This window comes from Onychomys torridus, chromosome 23 (genome assembly GCF_903995425.1).
Source record: "Onychomys torridus chromosome 23, mOncTor1.1, whole genome shotgun sequence".
Lineage (NCBI taxonomy): Eukaryota > Metazoa > Chordata > Mammalia > Rodentia > Cricetidae > Onychomys > Onychomys torridus.
The window spans coordinates 42,479,446-42,507,063 of record NC_050465.1 but is presented as its reverse complement, the minus strand read 5'-3'; the positions used below and the strand labels follow the sequence as shown (position 1 = coordinate 42,507,063).

General features: G+C 40.9%; 2 protein-coding genes across 3 annotated transcripts; one reads left to right on the top strand and one right to left on the bottom strand.

Moving 5' to 3' along the window:
* Positions 1-323: 323 nt before the first annotated feature.
* Positions 324-9,609, bottom strand: Maip1 (matrix AAA peptidase interacting protein 1). 2 transcript variants are annotated; one of them, XM_036173214.1, is made up of 5 exons: positions 8,633-9,609; positions 5,054-5,125; positions 4,620-4,746; positions 3,140-3,287; positions 324-581 (listed from the first exon to the last, which is right to left on the bottom strand). In XM_036173214.1, the coding sequence occupies exons 1-5, from the start codon at positions 9,209-9,211 to the stop codon at positions 503-505; spliced, it is 1,005 nt and encodes a 334-aa protein (XP_036029107.1). In that variant the 5' UTR covers positions 9,212-9,609; the 3' UTR covers positions 324-502. The 2 variants fall into 2 exon arrangements, with proteins under 2 accessions (XP_036029107.1, XP_036029108.1); XM_036173215.1 differs by lacking the exon at positions 324-581 and having other exon boundaries at positions 3,146-3,241.
* On the top strand, positions 9,182-27,139 carry Tyw5 (tRNA-yW synthesizing protein 5). Its single transcript, XM_036173216.1, has 8 exons — positions 9,182-9,474; positions 14,014-14,168; positions 18,455-18,524; positions 21,100-21,144; positions 21,918-22,055; positions 23,843-23,930; positions 24,442-24,558; positions 26,631-27,139. The coding sequence occupies exons 1-8, from the start codon at positions 9,397-9,399 to the stop codon at positions 26,885-26,887; spliced, it is 948 nt and encodes a 315-aa protein (XP_036029109.1). The 5' UTR covers positions 9,182-9,396; the 3' UTR covers positions 26,888-27,139.
* Positions 27,140-27,618: the final 479 nt, after the last annotated feature.

Below are 27,618 nucleotides of genomic sequence, written 5' to 3'. Positions count from 1 at the left end.
GATGGACATCTAGGCTGGTCCATCACAGTCGTCAACAGGAACAAACAGGAATGTTCTACAGAGGGCAGACTGCTATGGTTCCACCCAGTCTTTCTTATCTGGACAGTGATGGAAACAAGTCAGGCAGCAGCAACTTAAAACCTCCTAGAAACTTGGATTGTTAATTTAGAGATGTATAAATAAATAAATAAATAAATATATATATACTAATTTTATAGACATGAATTATATATATACATATATATACACATATGAAACAAGAGAATGACATCAATGTGGTGCTGTAGTTCTGTGTTTACTTTGACCTCCTTTAAAGAACACTATCAATCTGTGAAAATGCTTTATTGTATAATGCTGATATACTGCAAGGAATATTTCCAAATAATACAAAAGTAACCCACAGACTTAATTAAGTGAAAATCAAATGATCCAGAAACGTTTCTTCCTTAGTTTTTCACAGCAATTATTAAAAGTTCACATCCCGATTTTCTTCCAAGAAAGATTATTCTAGTAACTTTGAGTGTTCAATCCGTGCAATAGTCCAGTCAGGCTTTACTCCTTGTGTGAATTCCCTCTGAAATCTAGGAAAAACATTATAAACATTGTGATCTCCCACCAACTCAAATATTCTCAGATAACTAACCATACAACTGGCAAGCATGAATTATAAACAGTCTTTAAATGGTTAATGGTGAGTCAAAATTAAAATGTTTACTTTTAATTTAATCAGAACAATACCATAATACTGAAGTACACTCTTAACTCCCGAGTTTTTAATGGCCTGATTTTTAGTAGATTTAACACCCATTAGCCCCTGAAAGAAACTTGATCTTGTTACTAACTACTCACTATGAGCAGAAGGGAACTGGACTCTGGGATACAAACAGCACTTTAGACATCAGCATACAGGGCAGACTGTGCGATATCACAGTTACCAAGTTAGTGAAAAATCGTGGAATTTGGTTCAGTTTATGTTCATTAAATCAATCTTTAAAAAAGGATTTATTTTTAATTTTGTGTGTGTGTGTGTGTGTGTCTGTGTGTGTGTGTGTGTGTCTGTGTGTGTGTGTGTGTGTGTGTGTGTCTGTGTGTAAGGATGTGGATGTGGATGTGGGTGCACATGGAGGCCAGAGACATTAGCTCGCCTGAAGTGGATTACAGGTGGTCGTGGGGCCTAGGAACTAAACTTGGATCTTCTTCATGAGCAGCATGTGCCCTTAACCACTGAACCATCTCCCCAGGCCCCAGTTGTAGTATTTTGAGCCACCCTGGTCTTACAAGGAATATTAGAAGAGACAAAATTTAGTACTGATGTTACAGCTCTTAACTATAAACAGACATTCTAAAAGAGCCAATTAATAGATTTAAATTAAACAAGTACTGAGTATCTAGAGAATATTCTGGATGATTATAATCAAAGCATAAAAACAAAACAAGAACACCACCAAATGTTTCCCAGGCCAGACATGATGGCAAGCTAATCCCAGCACTCAGGAGACAGAGGCGAGTGGAGCTCTGTGAGCTCTAGATTGGCCTGGTCTACAGAGTGAGTTCCAGACTAGTCAGAAATACATAGTGAGACCCTGTCTCAAAACAAACACAAATGTTTAGACAGGTGAGAAAAAGGATATGATTCCTGTGGACAGCATGCATCTGCCTTCCTAGGACACTGGCGTTTGTTTTGTTACTTTAGAACAAATGTGTGATATTACTGGCAAAACAACAGCAGTGTTCTCTTACAAAGTGTGTCTCCACTGACTTGCTTTAGCTGCTCACCTTTCCAAAAATTACAAAATAATGTCTCTTCTAAGTCTCTTTAAGGACAGGCAGCATCCCTTCAATTCTGCATCTGACCTGGAGTGTTTAGCATATGAAAGGTTTTAAATAAATGTCTTCTGAATGAATAATACTATGGTGATATTTTATTTGTACTGAAATGTGATTTTATTTGTATATTAATAAAGTTGCCTTGAGGTCAGAGCAAGCCATAGCAGAAGCTGGGGGGTGGTGGTTTAATCCCAGCACTTGGGAGGCAGAGCCAGGCGGATCTCTGTGTGTTCAAGGATACAGCCAGCATGGAGACACACGCCTTTAATCTCAATACCAACCATAGAAGACCTGGAGGTCTGTACAGACAGGCAGTGACGAGGAGGTCATGTGGCTGGGTTTACAACCAACGAGAAAGCAAACAGAAAGTCTATATAAAAGACAGGACACAGGAAGGAGACCTCTCTTGCGTAGAGGAAAGACAGAGCAGCAGTGAAGGGTAAGGTTTTCAGCTCTCAGCTATTGCTCTGACCTCTTGGCTTTTAACTCTGCAATTGGCTGTGTTTCTTATTTAACAAGACGGTTACATCTACATAATACCTATGCCAACTATGGCAGACCCGAAGTTCTAAAGATGGGGCATTTTATGTTTCCTCCCATACACACCTCTGTAATGTGACACTGCTACTTATTGTTCATTAACATGGGGACTGGCTGTCTCTAGACACCTTTTAAACTGTACAAATCCTGGGACTAAGTGTTGCTTTAGTTCTGTTTATGGGCCCATCACTTTCCAAGTTCTACCTCTTGGCATCCAGTCACCAGGCAAATGATGTCACAAGTTAAACTAAAGGTGCAAGCCAAGCTGTGAGCGTCCTGGAGAAAGAGATGCCAGAGAGAACAAGATGCCACACAGGCAAGCTGAAGCCACTGTGGGAGTCAATCCTCCTGTCCCTGAGACCCTCCCTGATGCAAGTGAGGCAGAGGAAGCCCAGAGCTCATACAGCAGTGAAGTACAGGCAAAAGAATGGCTGTTTGAAGCCACTGACTGTGGGTAATTTTTTTTTCTTTTGCAACAGTGTGTAGCCCTGTGTAGCCCTGGCTGGCCTGGAACTCACTGTATAGACCAGGCTAGCTACAGAGATCCACCTGCCTCTGCCTTCTGAGGGTTGGATGAAAAGTCTGAGTCACCGTGCCCAGTGAAATGCTACCACTTTCTACTTTTAACAATTCTATTTCATATTCAGTTTTTCTTCATAAATAGCTTGTCAAACTTCAATCCTTTTCTTTCTAAAGTTCTCTTCAGTTTTCATACTTTTACAGTGCCTTCCATTTTCTGGACAATGGAAACGAACCGCACAATCATACTTACTCATAGCTTGCACTAAGCAGTTGTTTAGTCTCCACGTTCTGGTCCCCCAGCTTCACCTGAAACACACTGGCTCCACTTAAAGTCTCACTGGGGATGTCGGCACTAGTCAGATACCAAAAGCACATCAGGATGTTAACGAACTTCCTTCCTTAGAGAGAAAACACACACACATACACACACATACAAATCAGAATCATCTATCAGCTCCATATCCCAAACAAAATCAGAAACAGGCAGTCTGCTTGTCGCAGATCAGCCTTTGTGCATACTCCAGAATAACTGAAAACACATGAGTTATCGCCATTCTCTTCTACAAAAACTGTCTAGGGCTCTGTCCTCTTTGCATCTCGGTAACCATCTACTGTTTGTTAGACTTGACAGAGTGTACCACATGGATTAGTCTCCACTCACACCATTTCCTAAAGTTGAAACACTAAGGCAAATACCTCCCCCCAACAAAAGAGAGAGGCCACACCCCTAATTTGCCCCTGCTCGACTGTCCCAAAGAAAGGCCTTTCTTCCTTTACTGTTGTGCCTGAAGTCTCAGTTAATAACCAGGGTGCTAGAATGGACTCTGAAGTGTTAGGGGAGAGTAAAATATCACCCAAGATACCTTTCCAAGATTTCAAAGTAACTTGCATGTGAGCTTATCTATTAAAAGTCCTCTACTGGAACTGCCTTAAAGGGTATAAGCAGAGGTGCCTGCCTTGTGATGCATACATATGAAAGTCTGTAAATGGATTGATTGATCAATTAACTTTGGTATGCTACTGGAAAATCCATGTACTGGAAAAGGATGAGATAACCAAAGTTCCTTCCAGCTTTACATTGTTACCTAATGCAACCTGGGAGCTTTGTAATCTTCTTTCTTACCTGTCTTTACCTGATACTGTTCTGGTTTTCTTTTATACTTTAGTCCTTCCTTGTAACACACAGCTAGGAATGTAAAATAGTCAAGTTTTCTACACTTTAGGAAATCTGATATGTAAATATTTTTATTTGAAACATGGGAGCAGCCTGTTCTAAACAAACTATTTTCATCAATATATGAAAGGATTTCCTTTTTTCTTTTTGTTTTTGAGATAGGGTCTCTCTATGTAATCCTGGCTGGTTTTGAACTCAAGAGATTCTCCTGCCTCTGCTGGGATTAAAGGTAATTCGACATCATACCTGGCCTTGGATTGGCCTGCTGTAAACAGTAACCAGGCAGAGATCTAGATAGAACTCACTACCAGGCACGAACTCTTTCAGAGTTAGGTATGTAAACAGCAAATATGGTATATTTTTCTTTCTTTTTAGATTCCTGTTTTTTATTTATTATGTATAGTGGGCTGGTTTTGCAAACTAGAAAATTGATACAGGCTTTGAAGGGCTGCGAACGTCAGTTCACACAGACATAACTCCTCTATCCTGCGGTACTCACTGCTTTGGTTTATTAGAACAACTAATGGTCATGTAAAGTTGCCTCGGCCAGCATTACCTTTCTCATCATAGTAAATGGAGATGTCCCCTGTTGATGTATAGACAATTTCATCTATGTTCGCAGCAAGTGCATTTTTATGGTTATCAGACAGTGAAGTGACCTTTTCTTTTAATACCTGTAGCACCTGAGTAGGAAAAAGAAAACCAGCAATTTACACATTCAAGTTTTTAAATTATTTTACTTTTTCTATTATTAATTTTTCATTTATTTTGCATACCAACCACATTTTCCCCCTCCCTCCTCTCTTCCTGCTCCTCCCCCCGCCCCCTTTAAAGTATTTTAAAAAGTGATGTTTATCATGGAATTTTCTAAGACCTATTTTTAAAATATTTTACCTTATCTACTCATGCTAAAAAAAAAAAAAAAGTTATTCGACTAGTACCACTCTATTCCAAGAATCGTATACTTTTGAAATGAAAAGAACACGTTACCTCTTTGGCTACAAGTTCTTCCAGTAGATCAAATTTACACTGTGACAGCAACTTAGATACATGAGCAAAAGCCTCGAAAGAAACAGACGGGTAAAGATGACAATTATTCCCAAAGATCCTATCAAATATCATACAACATACATACGTCAATGGTTGGTTTAACGAAGACTTGCTTCATGGCAAATGTGATATTAAAAACTATTATAATAATGTTGAGCATGACTGCTTTTAAGTTGGTTGACTTTTTTCAGATAGCATGACTGCATATATAGCTGCAAACGAGCCAACTACTAATTATGAATCCATTTTTAGGTCCTGGGAAATGACAGTGTGTGTGGCATATATAGATTAGATACCTCAATAAAAAATTATCATAGTTTATTTTAAAATGATGATGTAAATAACTATGATCTACCTCTTAATCATTTCTAGACAACAATTAGAAAGGAGGACACTTGGGAGGAGGGATGAGAGGGGGGATCTGTGATTGGTATGTAAAATGAGTAAAAAAAATTTTTAATAAAAAAAAAAGAAAGAATGTAGGACACTCTAGAGTCTAGACTGTACTGGAAGTTTAGAGAGCGGGATTATAGACAGCACCTCTCTAAGAGCTATAAGGTAGGGTTAGGAAAGTGGGAGAAAAGAGAGTTTATCATCAACAGTGATCTCAACCTTAAGTATGATGTCTTATTTTAAGGAGAGGGTAGAGAAAGCACAATTGTCCACATTCCCAGCAATGAGGAAAGAAGTTGGTACATTTTTATCCCGTGTGTATTTCAGGAGCTCTGTCTGTTGAGAGAAGCCAAGTTCAATAATCACTAGATGGTAAGAACAGTTGGGTAGAAGCGCACAAAGAGCCATCTCCTCTAATCCGATAGGACCACAGAGGGCTCCCTAAAGGACGTAGCTGAGATCCGAAGAACTGGCCAGAGAAAGGAGATACACAGGCATGCCAGACAGAGAACACTGCAAATCACTGGTTCAACTGCCCTCTCTGTCATGCATATATTAAAGCCCAAAACTACTTTGAAATGTGATTCCATTTGGAGACACCCCTTTAAAGAAGTGATTCAATAAAAAATGAGGTGGTTAGTGTAGGTCCTAATCTAGCACTATTGGTACCTTTATGACAGTAGAGATGCTGGGCATAAACAAATGCAGAGGCCTTGGGAGAAAGCAAAGCTTCTGATACCTAGATACTGAAATACTTGTGTTTAAGCTATTCAGTCTGTGGCCCTCGGCTCTCATACCTAGCAAACTACCACAGTACAAAGCAGACAGCTTTTGAGAAAATGCACATCTACAAATGGATTCAAGGTCTCCCTGAACACTAAAGAGGTGCTCAGGGTCAGAGATCTTATAATGTTTGGTGAGCTCTCACATGCAGTATGAGGGACAATCTGGACAGAAGGAACTATAATCACTATGCAGAAATCGCATCTCTGGTTTGTGTGGTTGAGATTATACCTGAGAAAGTTGCCCTAAAAAGTAGTCATCATAATGAGGCTACCCTGGTAGGACTGCAGGGACATAGGAATGTCTATCTTAAGACACTTCTGGAAACAGCCTTTTTTTTCACAGAAAATGCTGAACCGCTGTACAAGAAAGCTCTAAGAAACAGTACATGGCTCAAGGGTAGTTAAGAAGATACAGACATACCGATGGCAAGTGACTGCATTAGAATATGTATGTCCTTATCTCATGACAAATATTTGCCTAAATTATCTGTACCCATTCCAACTGCTGGTGACTCTGTAAGACCAAGGCTGCTTTTATTATTTCTTAGAAATTTTTCTTATTTTATGAGTGTTTTGCCTGTGTACCACATGAGCATAGTGTACCTCCTGAGGCCAGACGGCAGGGTGAGGTTCCCTGGAACTAGAATTGCAGAGTTCCGTGCTGCCATATGGGTGCTGGGGATGGAACCTAGGGCGTCTGGAAGAGCAGCCTGTGTTCTTTAACCATTGGGCTCTCTCTAGCACCAAGGCTACTTCTTGTGGTTACTAAATTTAACCTTTCTAAAACTTGACTTCACGTCTAAAAGAGGATTAGATAAGAGTCCCTTTCAATTGCATGTGATATAATGATTTCCATTCCTGACACATAATATAAAGTAGTGTAGTCATGCATGGACGATAAGGTAGACTCACACACGGATACTGCAGAGTGTAGGACCACACCAATTTATCTCTACATGCACAAGTGACACAGAGAACAAGTAGTAAATTTACCCTTCATCATGATACTGAGGTACGCATGATTACTCAAGCTTGCTCCTTTTTAAAAAAAGATTTATTTATTTAATATGTATACAGTGTTCTGCCTGCAGGCCAGAAGAGGGCAACAGATCTCATTACAGATGGTTGCTGGGAATTGAACTCAGGACCTCTGGAAGAGCAGCCAGTGCTCTTAACAGCCGAGCCATCTCCCAGCCCAAGCTTGCTTCTTTTGATTTCTTTTGTGAAAACACATGTACTAGCCAAGAGTTGACTCAAGGAAACAGGAGTTAATACTGACACTTGATTACATGAAGTTGAAAACACTAATTTATAACTAATATATCACAAGAGTTGGATATAAATGGCTACAATTTGGGGAAAAAACTGAAATAAGTCAGGAGTAAAATTATAAATATCAGCATACAGTTAATTATAGTCAATGCTATTAAGTTATTACTCTGATGGTCTTTGGTGATATGAGCTGGGGAATAAACTATGACTTATACCTTTGTTTCATGCATTAGCTCTGAAATACTAGGGATTGACAAGGAAAATTAAAGGGAAAATTAAAACAGCCTTCCATCCTAGAAAGATACGTGGACACACAAAGTCTGTAAATAATCTCTGGATTCAAAGTGACCACTCTAAGGCCATATCATTTGCCCTTCAGCAAGGTCATGACTGGCAAAGTCAGCTAGGAATCACAAAGGCCTGAGCATCCCAGTTTGCTGGGTCTGGGCACTTAGCAGACCAGCAGCCTCAGTAAGCTCTTTGAAAGGGTACATTTGCTCAGTCCCATCTTTAGTCTCATGATCCTTGAAGGAACCTGTAGCTAGTGAAGGAGGAGGGCAATACAGCTGTCAGAGAGCTCACAGGAAGTCCTGTCTTTATACCTAAAATGCTATCATGGTACTCCGGCAGTGTTATCTTATTCCTCACTATACCTTATCCACTCAATTTACTTCACAAATACTTATGAAGTGCCTACTACGTGTGCTAGGCTCTGTCTTCCCTGATTTTCTATTCTGGGAGGAAAAATCATACCCAGAAAAAGGCTAAATAGCTCTAAAGTGTCAGGAACAAACAGGCTTTGAACTTACTTCTGATTCAAAGCCTGAAGTGAAAAACACACCTGGAAGGTCATCTTCACCCTAGTTTCTTAACTGAACCCCTCCTCGACGACCACGCAGACACAGCTCTATGCTTATTAATGTCAAGAAGTGGCTGGCAGACAGACTCACTGTCTGCGTCACGACCACGGTTTGGAAACTTGGATCGTAACGAAGAACTTCACAGCTAAATACTTGAGCATGTTAGAGCTGAAACACATGAGGCGAACAGGTTAGAGAAGCAAACAAACCTGCTTCGCCCCCTCAGAGAACTCAGCGATACTGAACTCCTTGTCGAAATAGGCCCAGATAAGGAAGGCGTAAATTCGAGTCCGGACCCAGTTGATGGGGTTGGAGAAGCCCAGAATGATCATTCTGGTTTTCTGCCGTTGCTGGGGCTGCTCCTCGGTGCTGTAGCTGCGGCTGGGACCAGCGGGGAAGGAAGCGAGGGCTGGAAGAAGTTCTGCCCGGCGGAGCAGGGGCCGCCGGGGGCCCCAGGAACGCAGCGCCGGGGTCGCCCAGGCCCAAGTGCAGCGAGGGATCGGGACCGCGCTGGAGCCCAGGCGGCGGCGGCACAAGCAGCAAAATTCAGTCAGCGACAGCCTCACCTCGGTGGCACCGAAAGTCCGGAGTCGGGTGGCCCGGCCGCTGCCCGGCCGAGAAAGCAGGGGCAGAGGCAGGAGACGGGCGGCCAGCGCCATGTTTGATGACCTTTCACCTCTGCATGCCGGTGCAGTACCGAAAGGAGGCCGGAGGGAAACCAGCGCGGCGGTGCCGGGGAAGCGGAGCAAAGGCCGCCGGCTGCTGCCACCTCTGGTGAGTCCGCCCATCGCGGCTGTGCCACTCGCCGCCCAGGCAGCAGGCCTCGGGCTCCCCGCCCCGCGCCTCGAACCAGCCGCCCTCTGGCGTCCGTCCCCTTCGCGGCCCTTTTCTTCTGGGGTTGTGTTTACGGGAGGATCGGTCGTGACGGACACGTCCCGGTTCCCAGGCCTGTGCAAACGAACGTGAGTCCGGCATGGCTGAGCAGCGCCTTCCGGTGGCCCGGCTTCGGGGCGTCTCTCGGGAGCAGTTCATGGAGCATCTCTACCCACAGGTGAGGAGACCGGCCGCGGGGAGCCAAGGGGGAGACACCCCGGAACCTCCTGGAGCTCCCGTCGGTTTTCTTGCGACCCCGAGTGTGGGAGGAAGAGACGGCGGCGCACAGCCGCTGCACACCGGGTGGTTTGCCGCCCGGGGACAAGGCGGAAGGGACCTGCAGACCGGCTTGGGAATTCAGAGCCCTGGAGAAAACGGCCCCACGTTTCTGGGGAGCAGGAGGACCCACCCCAGAAAGCTGGGTGGCGTGAAACATTTTGCCAAAGCTCTGAGATGAGCGGCCTTGCGGGGAGTCCTGTTAAAATGACTTGAGTGTGGCTTTTCTGGCCTCGTGTGCGCCTCTTCCATGGGGTTTCCTAAAATTTAGTACAGGATCCCCCCCACCCCGCCTTGGTCCTCCCAGACCCTGTCTATTTCGAGAAATACATTTTTGAAGCGCAACGTTTTAGTCCAATGATAGAGTATTACAGGGAAACCAATGGGAATCTTTCCGTGCGTTTCCTCTGGTACAGGTCTTGTGATTTTTTTAAAAAAATCGGATCGTAATCAAGGCATTATAAACCCTTTAGTTTTTTTAATGAAAAAACAAAACCTAGCAGAAAGTAGGTTTTAAAAAATAAAAATGTTTGCTCTCAGGACTTTGCAAGATAGTCCAGGTTTCAGGACAAACAGGAAGGAAATATTCGAAGGGAAAAGGTCTGTAAGGTTGTGTTAGTGGCAGTGGGGTGGGATCTGGAGATACAGCTACTCCATGCTGCTAGTGCAGCCTGAAGTGTACCTTTGAGAGCTTTCTGCTCAGAAGACGGAATTCCTGACTGCACTACAGATAAGAATTTCTGATTAAGTAAATAGGAGGCAGAGTTTATTAAGAGTTTTAAAGGCCATGCTTCAATAGAGAAATGCTTTGGATAATAATACAGTTTTATCGGATAAACCGTGGGTCACTAAGGTTGCACAAGGAGATTAAGACCTGCCCTTTACTGCAAGTGGAGTTTTAGTCTTGCTCAGGAGAATCTTAGAAAATAGATGGTTTAAAGGTTCGGGAAAGGAGAAAAGCCATACTTGGTTATCCATGCTTTGGCCTTAGACATGAGTTGTTGCTATAAAATTTTTACTTGAAATATTTCCTTATTAAAAGGAACATTGCCTCCATGTAGGCAATCTCCCAGCAAATTTTGTTAATTGTGCTGGAATTTTTATGGTGGGGGGTTTCTAGACAGGGTTTCTCTGGAAACCCAGGGCTGTCCTGGAACTCACTCTGTGGACCAGGCTGGCCTCGAACTCAGAAAACCACCAGCCCCTGCCTCCCCAGAGCTGGGAGTAAAGGTGAGCAGCTGGGAGTAAAGGTGTACACCACAATGCCAGTCTATTTGTGCTGAATTCTTAATCTTTCAGCTGGTGAGAGTCTTGGGACTGCAGGGTGAGGGTCTCCCATCCTTTCCTGTGTCCTTCATTCCCTGTCTTTCTACCTAGCCTTATTTACAGTAAGTCTGTTTGAGGTAGAAGACAACGAGTCAGCGGAAAAGCACAGCAGTTTGCCATCAACGTTTGTGTCTGTGAACCAGGCAGGGCTGCCCACTCCTGCACTGAGATACTAATTCTGACCACATACCTTGCCTGAGATTAAGACACTCGGATAATCCACCCTTGCTGAGGGTATGTTGAAATAGCAGCCAGATGATTTATACCAACTGATTCAACTGTTGGTATGCTCAAACTACATCTTTACTTTATAATCCAGCAAGTTTTAAATTTATGTATCATTGTTCTCTGACAGCTTTGTACACGATATAACGAATTTTGCTCATTTTCATTCCTGTACTGATGCAGCCTTTCCTGTCAACAAGTCTTTCCTACTTCATGTCTTTGTGAGTAGTGTCCCCCTGAACTTAATTATGACCAAACAACTTCTTATTGAGGATTGTACTTTGCAGATATTTCTCTAAATATATGATACTTACAGGGTTCTATTATACTATTAATTATTAGAAGCAAACTATGTATACATGAGAGGGAAATTAGACAAGTTAGAACTCATTTATTCTTTGATACACTAAGCTATAAAAAAGAATAACATGGAAACTGATAGCAATAATTTTCAAAGTATTTGTTTTTAAACTTTTAAAAGGAAAATATGTAGTCTTTGGTAGGGGGAATCGTGTGTTTGGGGGCACTTTGAATAAAAGAAATACAGGCAGTGGTGGCACACGCCTTTAATCCCAGCACTTGGGAGGCAGAGGCAGGCCTATCTCTGAGTTTGGGGCTAGCCTGGTCTACAGAGTGAGTTCTGGGACAGCCAGGGCTACAGAGAGTACAGAGAGAAACCTTGTCTTGAAAAACTGGAGAAAAAGAGAGACAGAGAGAGAGAGACAGAGAGAGACAGAGAGACAGAGAGACAGAAAGACAGAGAGACAGAGAGGAAGAAGGAGGAGGAGGAGGAGGAGAAGAAAGAAAGAGAGAAAGAGAAAGGAAGAAAGAAAAGAAATTGTCTCTAGAGGATGAGCTGGAAAGATGTGTAAGGTAGCTGGCTTTGAGGGGAATCCAATTAGTGTTTTATATTTTGAGATAATAATTAAAAAAAAACAACAATAAGGAGGCTGGGAAGGGGCAGGTGGATTTCTGTGAGTTTGTGGCCAGCTTAGTCTACAAAATGAGTTCTAGGCTAGCCAGGGCTACATAGTAAGACTCTGTCTCAAACAAAACAAAACAAACAAACAAAAATTAACAGAAGGGAGAAGTGATTTAAAAAAAATTCCTAAAGTAGAAATAGCTGGGTGGCTGGTGGCGCATGCCTTTAATCCCAGCACTTGGGAAGCAGAGCCAGGCTTATCTGAGTTTGAGGTCAGCCTGGCCTACAAAGTGAGTTCCAGGACCACCAAGGCTACACAGAAACTTTGTCTTGAAAAAAAGGAAACAAAAAAAGAAAGAGAAAATAAGCAACAAGTGAGCCTACTTGGGGATAAGTTACCTTTAAAAGATGGAAGGACTGAGCAATTCAAGTTAGTAGACTTGTGTTTTATGGCCCTGTTAACTAGCAGTTCTGAAAGTGTTTTCTGGAAATTCTGGAATTTTGCAGATGATTAAATATCAATGAAGGAAAATAAGTTTTTCATTGTTGAACAAAAATAGTTGCAAAGATACAAAGGCTAGATTTAACCTTGACATATATATTATTCCTAGTACATTAAGTTTATGTGTACATATATAGTACATACATGGTGAGAGGTACAGATATGTATTGCATGTCTAGATTTGTCTATTTGGGGAGTTATACACATGTCCTTACATGTTTCTCAACTCATACCATTGAGAAGGCAGAAGTTATAAATCAGCACTGAAAGAGCCCCTTGGGGTAGGTAAATAGAATAATTATACACATAATTAAAATGCCAAAAGAAAAGTTTCCACTTAAAAGAAACCAGGGTTTCTTAAAGAAATGATGGATTGCAGGGCTGGGCAGGGAAAATGGAAAAGATAATTAGATTGTTTTATTTTGTTATAAAATAAAGAAATGTTTAGTTTTAAAAGTCACAGGAACCAGCCCAAAGAGACCTACTAGTCACATCTGTGATAATGTGAGCATTAAAATTACACCAGTGAACTCGGAGGCAGAGAGACTGAGTAAATGTTAGGGCAGAATATCACGTGCCGCTTAATGTGACTGGGAGGGCCACTCCATTCCTTCTGTGGAACATTCCTTACTCAAATTGCATAACCTAAAATCTAATCATGAAGAAACTAGATAAACCCAAATCCAAGGGTATCCAACAAAATAATTGGTTTATGTGCTCAAATATTAAGGTCAGGAGACAAAGAAAGCTGATGAACCATTCCAGATGGAAAGAGATGTGATCACTGAATCTGAGTGGTTATCTCAGCCTGAATTCTGGGTCAGGGAAAGAACTCTAAGGGAAATTATTGGGATAATTGGTGAAATTTAAATGTGCACGGTGGGTTACATAATACGGTGTCAGTGTGATACACAACTTTGATAATTGCTCTATAAGAGAATAGCCTTGTTTTCAGAAAGTCTACTTGAGTTTTAGAGATGAGGCCATGTTAACAATTTACCTTTGAAATGGTTCAGAAAAATGAGGCTTAATAATATGTCTGTCTCTAAACACTGAGTGTGTGTGCACGTGATAACACAAATGGGATTACATATTGAAAAGTCGGTGAGTCAAGTAGATAGCAGATGGAAATTCTTATGTTCTTGGATTTTTTAGAAAGCTTAAAGTGATACCAAAATTAAAAGCTACAAAAATGAAATAAAATTTAAAGATATTTCTGCCATAAATGACATGAAAATACTTTAATATTTGAATTTCTTTTATCTGTTGACGAGGCTGTTTTGTTTTCCTAATCTTGGGTTTGTTCTGGGTGTATGATGGAAGTAATCTGCATGTTTTTGTCATGGCACAAGGAGTTAATGCTTTCAGTTGGAGCATCTTAGGCTCAGCTCAAAGCCACACTCTGATTCCAGGCGACTTCTGAATGTGTGTTCGTTTTCACAGCTGTGTTTTTCCCTTCTTCATAGAGAAAGCCTCTTGTGTTGGAAGGACTGGACTTGGGATCTTGTACAAGCAAATGGACAGTGGATTACCTGAGCCAAGCTGGAGGGATGAAAGAAGTGAAGGTTCACGTTGCTGCGGTCCCACAGATGGACTTCATTAGTAAGAACTTTGTGTATAGGTATTCTCTTCTGAGGTTACTCTGGGGACACAAATAACTTTTTAAACCTTTAAAAATATTTTTACATCATTATATAAGACCATCTCATTTTTAGTTTATATAACATGGAATAGCTTACTGCTTTTTAATGAGTGACTTAAAAGACAAGAATTCTGAGTTTACATAATTGTACAGAGACATTTCCACAGTCTTATTTTTTAAATATAGGGTGTACTCTTTATCCTTTGGAGTCATGAAACAGAGACTTTCTATTCTTGGAGTTAGGTTGCCTCTGAAGTTGTGTGCTGTGTTCAGTCTTTACTGACCCATTTCTGCTGCCATTGCCCGGTGCAGGACGTTGTCTGAAAGGCTGATGTTTGTTTCTGCCTCTCAAGAAGTACAGGACAGCCTGTGTCTGGTGTGTACTGTTTTTCTCTTAGTAGCATGTCAAACCTGAGCTGAGCTGTGAACACCCATAGCTTCTTCCATGCCTGCGTACGCTGTGCAGTCTGTGGCAGGTACATCAGCTGCCGAATGTTCGAAGGCACTAAATGTCATCTTTCAGATCTCACATGCTATTTATTCCCATGAGAGTCACAAAAAGTGTTAGATTCAAAAACAAACAACTTTCACATTCTGAGCATGTGCAGTTCCCAGCAAATTAAATTTATTGAAAGGCCTTGTTATTCACCGGAGATTTCAGTTTAGAGATGAGCTAAACAGGGTTTCTGGTGTCAAGGCCATTCCCTCTCCAGTGCCTTCCAAGCTTGTGGGGTGATTGCCAAAGCACTCCTCAGTTTCCGGTTGAGTGGTCACCGGTATAGTCCGGGTGACTTCACAGGCTACGGATTGAACTTAATTGCCCTAAGTTTTTCCAAGTGTAAGAACTTTGCACCTTTATCCAGTCAGAGGAGTGGAAGACAGTGCTAGAGGGTCTTAATAGTATTTATTTCCAGATTCTAATGCCATAACAAGTGGGTATTGAAACTTCATCTTGAATGGTTTGGATGTTTTTTCCTGTCTTTCAAACTCTTCAGAACTTGCTTTTTAAAACACATATGTTATGTAATAATTTCTATTTCAGCTTTTTCAAAGCCTTTCACTAGAGCTACTAAAAACATGAAAAATTATTTTTGTGCAAAGAAAAAAGTAGACGTAGTTTGGGTTTTTGTTTTGTTTTTAGCATTTACTAAGCAATAGGAAAGAAGGCATTTAATCTAGAGATACTGAAACATCAGAAGTCCTGTAGCTACATAACATGCGTTGATCTATAATCCCTTCAGGTTGAGTTGCTTTTACCTTTTCTCAGGTGAGGTCCTCCCAGAACAAGCATTAGTGTTTCCATCTCTCTTGTTTGCTTTTTTCTGATCCTTCCTGGTCAGGATGCTCTCCGCAGGAGCACCATGTAAGCTGAAGCCTAGCTCTGGAGCCTCCACGTACTGCACCACCTAATTCTGTCCGAATCCTCCTCTTACCCTCTCAGCAAACCCAGTGTTTCTCCTAAAGCAGCCATTCCAAAAACAGAACCGGGCAATGAATTGAGGTTTTGTTGTTTGTTTTTAATGATAACTACTTGTATGTTGCTAAGGGTACATTGCCACTGTTGTCACGGTATCTTAGGTACTATGGCAATACTAGGTTATAGTTCCCATTTAAACTATAAGATGGTCTCTAGTATAGGTGTTGTTCATGATGATTTTACAGATGAGAAAACGAAGGTTTCAAAACAGTAACTTGGGGGCTCATGAGATGGCTCAGGATAAAGTGCGTGTTGCAGCTTTGATGACATAAGTTTGATGCCCTGCACACACATGGTAGAAGTACTGACTCCTGCAAGTTGTCCTGTGACCTCCACACACACGCCCTGGTGTTCATACACCCACCCACATCCAGCCCCCCCCCCCACACAAATAAATGCAAGTAATAATTTTTTAAATTAAATTAAAAATATTAAACTATTTGTCTAAGATCATAGAGGGGTATTCAAATTTGCTTGTCCCAGAATCCATGAGAAGCCTCTTTGCTGCAGTCTCACTTCCTGTTTTGTGTGCTGTTGCTGAGAAAAGGCACTGCAATAGAAGACCTTCTGCTAGCCGGGCGGTGGGGGCGCACGCCTTTAATCCCAGCACTAGGAGGCAGAGCCAGGCGGATCTCTGTGAGTTCAAGACCAGCCTGGGCTACAGAGTGAGTTGCAGGAAAGGTGCAAAGCTACACAGAGAAACCCTGTCTCAAAAAACCAGAAAAAAAAAAAAAAAGACCTTCTGCTTAGAGCATGGTGGGACAGAGAAAGCCTAAGGCTGAGGAACGCCCCAGCTGCTGTGCAGGGGCAGGTTGTGCATAGACTGACATTGGACTTCTCTGCATGGAGCTGCTTTATCTTGCTCTTGCAAGGTCCTGGTCAGTGCTGCTTTTGTGAAGAACTTACAAGCATTTCTTTGTTTTCCCTAGTAAGTAAGCTGAGTGTAGCAATTACACCAGTTCCAGGTAGCTGTGGGCCACATTAGCCACCCCAGATCTTAATGATGTGTATATGGTGAGGCTTTTGGTAGGAAGCATTGAGTAGGAAAATGCAAAGTTAGTTTGCTGATAAACTCAGTCAGAAACTGTTTGTCGTAGGAGCTGGGGCCCTGCGTGGGTCTGACTAATAGCAGACCCCTTTCTCTCTGCAGTACTGTACACTGTCCAGCAATAGCTTCGGTTCAGATGATAGTCACACTCACAGGACCCATGCTCTATAATGTGACAGAAAATTCCCGGAGGTTTTCAGAAGAATACCAGGCTGGAAACAGCATATTAGCGGAACGTTATCAGTGAATTGTGTGATCCAAGAGCCATTTTTGGTCAGCCAGTGACAATTTAGTTATAATAGAACTAGACTATGGAGGTGCTACTGGAACATACCCCAACTTAGGTAAATGTCCCCCAAAGCTAGTGGCTTGAAATGGGCCACAAGAGCTTATAGATTTTTTCTAAGGGGCATGTTCACACATTGTACACAGGAAAACCACACTCTTGTACCGTAAACAGTGTTGTCAAGTGTCCTAGCTGACGTTCAGCCTTCATGCTTACCCAGTGTGTCTAGGAAAACAGCAATACGAGGGGAAGTGAGCTGGCCCAAGGTCAGCACCTCACAGTGGAGAGTTTACAGTTCTCCCTCCTCCTCCTCCTCCTCCTCCTCCTCCTCCTCCTCCTCCTCCTCCTCCTCCTCCTCCTCCCTCCACGTCCTTGGTAATGAGACCGGCACATTTCCATTGGGGGTCGGAAGACAAGCTGGTGAGGATTGCCTTGTCTTGCTGCTGATATGGTAGCATCTTCATGATTGGGGAACAGTTTTGCAGTTTTTTATTTTTACTTATTTTTTATTTTTTTTAATAGTGTTAAAAGCCAGGGTCTGTTGAGAGCTGGGAAGCCCTCAGCTCCGAGCTACATCTAGGAAGTGCTTTTGGTTCTAGAAGGTACTAGGATAACTAGAGCAAAGGTAACCCTCTAACCTGAAGAGTATGGCTTTCATAATGGAAACAAACGTCGTTTCTAAAATCTCTGTTTTCTCCAGAAGCCGTACAATGGCAGGTAAGGCAGGAGGGTGAGAGCAGTATTGTTGCCCCCTGTGCTGAGGTGGTGACAAGCAGGAGGGAGGGGCTCGGATGTCTTCTTCACTAGCCATCTCTTTACACTTCATTGCTAGTGTGAGACAGTGGTTGTCCCTTCACCAGAGTTATTTGGCCATGGCCCGTAAAGACAGGTGGCAGTCAGAACCTCAAAGTTTGTGTACGTTACTCTTTTAACTGTATTTCGATTTTATGTGTCTGAGTTGCCTGCGTGTATGTAAGTGCACTGCATGTGTGTCTGTGCCCATGGAGGCCAGAAGAGGGCATTGAATCCTCTGAAACTGGAGTTGTGGATGGTTGTGAGCCACCCACTCGGGAGCTGGGAGCTGAGTGCATATTGTCCTTGAGAGTAACAAGTGCTCTTTGCACTGAACTCTCTCTTCAGCCCCAGTTTGTATTTCCAGAGTACTCTGATACCATGGAAACATCTCTCTTAGTAACTTGGAAAGAAGGATATTGACCTTTGAAGAGCCATCTGAAATTTAAAATCTTTAAGTCTAAAAATTCAGGTAACAGGTCAAATTTATGTATTGCTAAGTGAATTTTGAATATTCAGAATTCTATCCACATGGATTATACTAAAAACTGGATATTTCAAAGCACATGGCATTCAACTGTGCCAAGCCTACGTGCATTATGATGGCATCACTAGTTGGTATGTTATTTTTATGTCTAAGGATTCTGTTATGTTTATTGCAGAACATTACCATTTAACAAGCTGGTCCAGAGAGCAGCCGAAGAAACGCATAAAGAATTCTTTATTTCAGAGGTAATTTTTTTAGAAGTCATTAATAGCCATATACTAAATGGATTTTATGTGTGTGGGGGCCAGAGGTTGGCACTAGATGTCTTCCTCAATTACACTCTACCTTTTTTTTTTTTTTTTTTCTGTTTTTTCTTGGAAAGATCTCTTGGAACTTGGAAGACTGGTTGACCAACAAGCTCTAGATTGTCTCCTGTCTTTGTCCCTGGTACTGGCATTATAGGCATATACTGCCACATGCAGCAGTTTTTATGTGGCTGCTGGGTGTTGAAATCAGATGCTCATGTTCACACAGCAGGCATTTTATCAACTGAGCCATCTTCCCAGACCTCCCTAAATGGACTTCTTATAAAGGACCATTAGATTGTTTTGTACAAGAGGTCTTAAAAATGACATGTCCCAGAGCTTTAGTCCCTGGTAGCCCTTCTTAAGCTTTGGGTGACTGCTCTATAGGCTGTAGCTCTGATCTTGATTAGCTCTCAAGCCTTGGCCAAATTATTTTTGCTTAAATATACTTATTTCTATGTGAAGATTAAAAGCTACTTATTTCATAAAGATTACCCAAATCAAATAATCATTACTTGTAGTGTGCCTGACCCAGAACCTACTCATCAGCTATTAATCATTAATCCTACTCTCTTTGAAAATACTCTGGTGTTGTACACCAAATACAAATGTCGATAGAAAACTTTATTTTCAGATCTTATATTGGAATTTCTGTGTTTTATTGTTATCAGTATTGTTTCTTTTATCTGTGTAACCTTTGTTCAAGATTAAAGCAGTATTCTTACCTTAAAATGTGGCTCTGAGTAATTCAGTTTAAATGCCTTGATTAGGGCATTAATTAGGGCTTACCCATAAATAACAGTTTCAAGTTTCAATGCTAACTATGTTAGCGTTGGAGTGGTATGTCAGTTGGTAAAGTTTTGCACAGCAAGTGTGAGGACGCAAGTTTGGTCCCCAACATATGTAAGAATGGTGGGCATCCTGGCATACACTCGGCAGTCATTCTAGTGCTGGGAGGCCAAGACAAAAGGATCCTGAACTCCCTGGTCAGCCAGCAAAGCCAAATAGATAGGCCTGTCTCAGAAGACAAGATAGACAGCCATCCTGAGAAGCAACAGTGTTGACGTCTAGCCTGACCATGATTAGTGTCGTTTAAAACCAGTCTGCATTAGTAGCCATTCTCTGCATGTATATTCATTGCTTTTAGGGACTTTTCCCATCAGAAGTTAATGAATGGCATTGATTAACTAGCCAATGACGTGTGCAGTAAAATAGACAAAGGGTTAAATCGAAAATTATGGAGTGTGTGTGAACAGGTCAACATGGATTCTCCGTTAAGTCATGGAAAGCTAAGACTGAGATGGAATCAGAGCGTCAGGGAGAAATGGCTGTGGAAGGAAGGAAGAGGAATCTTGAGAGGAGTGGGATGCGTGTGCGTGTGCGTGTGCGTGTGCGTGTGCGTGTGTGTGTGTGTGTGTGTTGGGGAAGCCAAATCAGATACATCTTTGGTTGTTGCTTGGGTCTACCCTGTGTAAAGAATGAAACCCTGGGTCAGATGCTGAGGAGAACCTGAAGAAATCACAGCTGCAGTCCCGAATTAAATGCACTCTTTGTAAATAAGCAAAGAGCCCTTTCTTGATGAAGAGTCAGATAGTGTCTCTTGCTGAATGACAGTTCAGACTTTGAAGAACATACTTTGAAACTTATTTAAAGAATCGTTTCAGTGTGTCATTAAAAATGTGAAAACAGCTAAATTATTAATTTATGAATGTAGATTAATAGTTTATCTTAAGGTTAAATAAAATACCAAGTTTATGTTACAACATTCTGTATTGGTTTCTGGAAGGCAGAATTCTTGAGTTGGATTGTGGCTGTGCTTGACCTGGTAGATCTCAGTTCTCTGTTCTAGGAAATGCACACAGTAGTGGGTGGTTTTGTGTTGTTTGTGGAGCTAGGGAATAGAGTTCCAGGTGTCGCAGAGGCAGGGCCAGTGTTCAAACAGTCTGACCCCCAGCCCTGCGGTGACTTTCATAATCAGTTCTCTTAATTAGTAGTCAGAAGTATAAATGATAGCTTATGTAATTTTGCTCTTATAAAATGATGCATTTCTAGAGCATGCATGAGCTGACTCTTAAGGATTTGGTGTGAAAATGCAGCTTGTTGGGGATAGGCATGGCCTAGTGTAAAGCAGTCTCCCTGTTTGTTTTGTTTTTTAATGTGCTAAAGGATAAGGTTTTATTTCTCTCACTTCATAGCTGCATTAAGTTTGTTGTTGGACTCACATTGATTTATCAGATGCTAAAACAGAACATTGAGGTATCAGTTAATTGGGTGGCTTCACACTTGCTTATGGTGCCTTTAGAATTTCTTTTATTTACTGCATCTCGTTATGAGCAACATATAAAGACATTTCTTTAGGCGGCCACCAGGGAGCATCAGTAGAAAAGGTAAGATAATTGAACTTTTAGATAACTTAACTAGGCCATGTTTTAACCATGTTTTAAGATTTACTCCATTTATTATTTCTCACTATTTTTAATGACTACTGATGCTGTTTTTCTTTGGGGTGTTTAAGGATGAGAAATACTACTTACGGTCACTTGGAGAAGACCCGAGGAAGGTAAGAATTATGGATTTAAAGCAGTTACTTAAAATGTCAGTGAGCATTTTCACATTAGCACTATAAATTTTCTATTATTGTTGGATACATAACCCATTTCATCCTCTTCTGTTTCTTTAATGATTTATTTCCCTGAATGAGGAACCTTGAAAAGTTGATTATTTAATTACTCTGAACTATACAATCTTAGAGTCATCTAATTTCTATGCCATAAGAATCCCTATTGCTATATTTTACAGATGGTAGTTCAGATAATAAAATACTTACTTAAAATTACTGAAGACTTATTAGATGAGCCTTTATGTGTATTCATAGCCAAATGAATGAGGCTAGACTGGATACGAATTCTAATGACTCTTGCCATGTTAGTGAGTCTGTTAAAGTTGACAGTAGTGATACTTTAGTCTGTTACCCCTGCTCTAGGAAGGTCACAGCAGTGATTCTCAACCTTCCTGCTGCTGCAACCCTTTAACAGTTCCTCTTGTTATGCCCCCAACCATAAAGTTATTTTTGTTGCTACTGTTAGGAATGGAAATATCTGGTATGACCCCAAAGGAGTCGTGACCCACAGGTTGAGAACCACTGGGTGGGATGTTGATGGTTGGTCACATCATTGGGCTTTAAAGCCCTGAACAAAAACACTTGCCTCTCACGTCCTTACTACTCACTGTGCTATGCCTTACAATACTTGTTATGCCAATGTTGCTTATTATTGAAATCCTTTCCAGATGTTAATTTGAATCTAAGTATTTTTTGTATGTCTGTCAATGCAGGATGTTGCAGATATCAGACAGCAGTTTCCATCATTAGGAAGAGATATTAAGTTTCCAATATTCTTCGAAGAGGAGCGGTTCTTTTCCAGTGTTTTTCGAATTAGTTCACCTGGATTGCAACTCTGGACTCACTATGATGTATGTTACAAAATAAGAAACGTGAAGAAGGTTCAGAAATCGATTGCTCTTAGGGTCTAGTGTTCATAGAGTGAGCTTTGTGGGCGGGCTCCTTTAGAGATCTGTGCAGTGTCATTGGCTGAAACATGGAGCTGTGAGAATCAGCCATCTGTAGGACAGTGGTAATACGGAGTTAGCAGATAGCAAAGCCTAGTTTTCCTGTTTTTCTGTTGTCTGGTTCTTGTCTATAGATAGAAATGAGTTATGGCTTGGTGCGGGGAGATGTGGAGACACAGTGTGGTAGAAAGTGTCTTAATGACACATTTGACTGGCCATCAGAGTTGTGAGTTAGGGGAAAGGTAGAGATTGTGGGATTGACTTGCAAGAGTAAGAATTGGAGATACCTGAAGGCCCGAGGCTATGTATCCCTTGAGAACACCAAATGCTTGCTAATTTGTAGATGAGCAGGATGTATAGACTTTGATCCTGCTTCTGTGTTCTCATTGGCTTTATTTGCTGACTGTATGTGTAAGCATAGTAAGCAAATTTTAAATGATGTTGTTTATAGTTTGGTATTGGCAGCTGGAGAAACAAGAAACTATGCAATACCTGTTATATTTCCAAAAGGTTTTGCTGTTTTGAAATAGGAGTTGTATTTTGAAGCCCTGGCTGCACTTGACCTTAGATCTTTCTTTCTCTGCCTCCCACCTGGCAGGAATTCAGACAGATGACAGCATGCCAAACTGTTATGCCATGTATGTGGTTCTTCTAGAACATTTTAAAATTTACAGGGGATTTCAACATAGTAACTCTAATTAGTTGAGACATACATGGAATCTTAGCATATTTTCAAAGCTTTATCTGAATGATTGGTGAGAAATGATGTGCTTCATAGATTGTTAACTTTCTAGATTATGCTTTAGATTTTAAGTAGTTTACTTTGACCTTGAGTTATAGTAGAATATATAATACTTAAGGGGAAGTCAGAGGAGGAGGAGTTACAGTTACAGTTAGCGTTTGCTAAGTAAAGGGTCAGTGCTGAAAGAAGGAATGTGTCAGTAGTGAAGATTGATACATGAATGACCGTGCACACATCTCGCTCAGTGTGTGTCTTTATTCTTTAACGGAATCGTGTCGTGCCGTTTTGGCTTTAAACATTTTTCACCATCTGTACCAAGAGAGGGTTCTCTTTGCAGACACAGGGAAGGTAACATTGATCCATTGAAGAGCATTCTATGGGGATTTGCCTGATGGTAACCCTGTCTCAATATGTGATAGTCAGAGTTTTCATAACCCCGGTGTGGGTGCACGTGCATGCAGTGTGGAACAGGAGCTGCACTGGTGCTTTTTGTTTGGCCCAGGGCCTTGGTGACCACTCAGTGAGACAGGCACTAACCAAGGGTGCAGCAGGTGCACTGGCGCTGCTGGCACTCCACTTGGTGTTTCCCGTGTGCTGGCCTTCCCATGTTAGGAATACGGGAAGAAACGCCTTTAAAGATAGTTGTGTGTGCAGTCAGACTTTCCTTGTTAGGTTTGAACTACAACCGTGAGAGTCTTGTGTGGGTCAGCTCTCACAGGGGAATAGGGCTTAGCATGCAGTGACACATACCTGTGATCCCAGCTACTCAGACGCCGAGGCTGGAGCATTAGCCAGTTTGAACAACATGAAAACCTGTGAACCCCACCTCACCCCCTCAAAAAAAGAAAAAAGGACAGAATAGGGTGTGAAGTTAACTATTTAGAATGCCATTGGTCCCGTTGATTTGAATTTTAGATACTGCTTACACATACATCTTATTGATCTTTAGGTAATGGATAACTTTTTAATACAAGTAACAGGAAAGAAGCGAGTTACACTGTTCAGTCCTCGAGATGCACACTATTTGTATTTATCAGGTATGATATAATTTTATGTTTCTATAGTTTATTCTATTATTTTTAAATAATATAGGAAGATCACATTGTAGGATACTTCTTTCTAATTATGTACGGTATTCTCATTGTATATGTGTCATGATGGTAGGCAGTATAAAGAATGTGTTTTAAAAGCAAGATGTGGTGCTTGCCTTTAATCCTAGCACTGGGAAGGCAGATCTCTGTGTTTGAGGCCAGCCTGGTCTACAGAGTGAGTTCCAGGACAGGCTCCAAAGCTACACAAAGAAACCCTGTCTCAAAAACCAAAAAAAAGTTTTCAGATTATTTTATTTTATTGCATGGATGATAGATGTCAGTTGTTATGTTTAAAGAATGGTCATTGAAAATTAGCTTAGGTTTCAGAAGAATAGTTAGTTCTCACAGTGCCAATTCAGTAATTGAAAAGAATTAAGTTTAAGTTTATATTTGTGATTACTTTTAAAAAAATGCGAACTTGGTTCAATCTGTATGAAATCTCTTGGGAACTTTCTAGGTTCTAAATCAGAAGTGCTGAATATTGATAGCCCAGACCTGGATAAATACCCACTCTTTCCTAAGGCGAGGAGGTATGAGTGTTCCCTCGAGGCTGGTGATGCTCTGTTCATTCCTGGTAAGGTTTCTAGACCACACTCATGTATTTCCTGTCTTTATTTGTGTCTAGATATACTGGGCATACACTGTGGCTCAGCTGTCCACTGTCTTGTCTTTAGGACAGTAAACTGCTGTACAAGGATATGCCATGCAGGAGGCTGTACCATTTAGTATTAGGCCATTCTATCTGTGTTACTCACACAGTGATGTATTCTCAATGTGTCCCAGTCATAACCTGTTAAGACAGTATTCTAAGTTATTTTACGAAATAACATGAAGTGTAATAAACCTTGTATTGGGGGAAAGTTTGTATTTGGTTGTTTTTTAAAAATCGTTCTATTTCTAAAGTATATAGGCATTTCAGAAATGATAAAAATTTTCTAAGACGACTATAGATTTTTATTAAATATGAAAATATAGTATCAACATCTGAAAACTTTTTCTATATACAGTTTCTATGTTCAATAAATAAGCATTAGTTTATGGATGCTCATAAAATTTCCATGTTGTTAGTAACTATGGTGCTATAGTTATTATCTGTTATTAACACTTAAGTGAATACCTTAAGATTATAAAGATCAGCCAGGCGGTAGTGGCACTTGCCTTTAATCCCAGCACTTGGGAGGCAGAGGCAGAGGCAGGCGGATCTATGTGAGTTCAAGGCCAGCCTGGGCTACCAAGTGAGTCCCAGGACAGCCAGGGCTGTTATACAGAGAAACTCTGTCTGCAAAAACAAAAACAAAACAAAAGATTATAAAGATCATAAATAATGGGGTTTATTGACCAATTTACTTATGTAATTTGCGCTAATTCATAAATTTGTTTATAAACTACTTTTATTCACTTTTTTTTATTAACTTTTGAAGCATCTCTAAACAATAAAAATCAGGTGACATACTTGAGGTTAGATTGTAAATTCTTTGAGTACAAGGAATCACATTCTTGCTAATCTTATATTCCTTAAAGGGCAGCACCCTGCATATAGCTGATCAAAACTTAGTACTGTACTTTGTCAGCCATTTTATAAAATCAGTTTTTGGTTTTTGTGTCTTTAGAACATGATTAGAGCTATGTAGTTTTCCCTTACTGTATTCATTTTATCTAGAAGTTAAGTATTTGCATATATTTTAATGCAAAACAAGATTTCCATCTTTAGAGTTAATTATCAGAATGGTTAGCTTTTTCTGATACATTAACAAGTGAATAAAGGTTCTGAAAGACCTTATAACTGAAACAAGAACATTGAAGACTACTTTTATAAAGGAGTATTGTTCCTCCATGAACACCCTTAGAATGTGTGTCTCTACGATTTAAACCCCCTTTCATAAGACTAAACACTTCTGGCATGATTAGCATTCCATCTGTTACATTGAGGTGTTCTTTAATATTCTTCCAGCACTTACATTTTGAAAATGTGAGTTGAAAACAGTAAACTTTCTAGCGAAAATGAAAAAAAAAATAGCTAAATAACATGATCAAGTTTCTTCTGTTACCACCACCACCACCGAAGGATTTGCTGTAGTTTTTCCTAACTATGGTAAAGGAGCCGAAACAGACAGACACTGGATCTAAGAGGCTTAGGAGTCTAAAAACTGCAGCTGCAGTGTGTGCTAGCTTAAGTTAGGGAACCAGATTGCCTTTGGAATAGGAAGTTTCTGAGAACAAGTACTGCATTGAATCACAAAGGACCAGGCAGAGTCTTCAAATAATTAAAACGCTCTGTATACAAAGATACTACATGTTCTGATGTGGTTGTGAGAGTCAGAAAGTGTAAACATGTAACACAAAAGGCTGCCCCAAATCAGAGAATCACAAAGCAATTACAATCTTATTATGTCTTTCAAGCTAGACAGGAAAAATGAAAATTCCTAAGGAGTTTAGAACAAGGGCAGTGCTCCTGTCACTGAACTGGCTGGCAGTTCAGAGTGAGTGACTGGAAAGCAGGGATGGGCAAGCGGGAAGCTGGCTGCAGAGAATGTTTCTTACATTGGCTGAATGCAATTCGTGATATTTCACTGACATTTGTTTTTTGTTTTTAACTTTAGGTTTTATTTTTAACTTGTTTTTTCTTTTTTTTAAATCTTCCTACAGCTTTATGGTTCCATAATGTAATTTCTGAAGAGTTTGGAGTGGGTGTGAATGTCTTTTGGAAGCACCTCCCATCAGAATGCTATGACAAAACAGATACCTATGGCAACAAAGACCCTGTGGCAGCATCCAGAGCTGTGCAAATCTTGGACAGAGCTTTGAGAACACTGGCTGAACTCCCCGAGGAATACAGGGACTTCTATGCACGCCAAATGGTCTTACGCATTCAAGACAAAGCCTACAGCAAGAACTTTGAGTAAAAAGATGAACTAAATGTAGTAACAATTTCAAATAAGTAAAAATCAGCTTAAGTAGTTGAAAACTATAACAAGACAAACATTTAAAGATGTTTTTAAAAATAGGATAAATCAGTCTCAGATTTATTGTGTAAAAGGAGATGCATATCTGATTTCTCCTTGGTACAGATTGAGAATGCTTAGAACCATTCTTTAGCTCTAAGATGTAAATAACTAAAATTCTGACAATAAAAGTATGTATTGAATCACACTACATAAAGTCTACTGATGGAATGACCTTCTTTGGTCTTTGCAGTGATTCAGTAGTGCCATCAGAAACTTGATTACCCCCCCCCCACCCCACTCTCTTTCAACCACAGGATTGGCATTATCCTAGGTCTAGCTACCCTCGTGGTCATGGGACGGTTGCCAGTAGCAGCTGGGGCCTTGTGTGTCTTCATTTGTATGCAGTGGAGTCGTCTGGCTGGAATCCACAGGCACTGTCTTACATGAAGTCGCTCTCCAGAATTCCCTCCCAGGCCTTAGCCTTAATGCTCTGAAATGGCTTGGCCCTGTCCATCAATGAGCCAGTCATCATCACATGCTATAAAATTAAACACGAGTGGGATGCTCTTCCTTGGGGCACAAAAGTGTATGAGGAAACAGAATAGACTTTTTTTTTTTTTTTTTTTTTGAACTGAGGATCAAACCCAGGGCCTCTCACTTGCTAGGCAAGCGTTCTACCACTGAGCTAA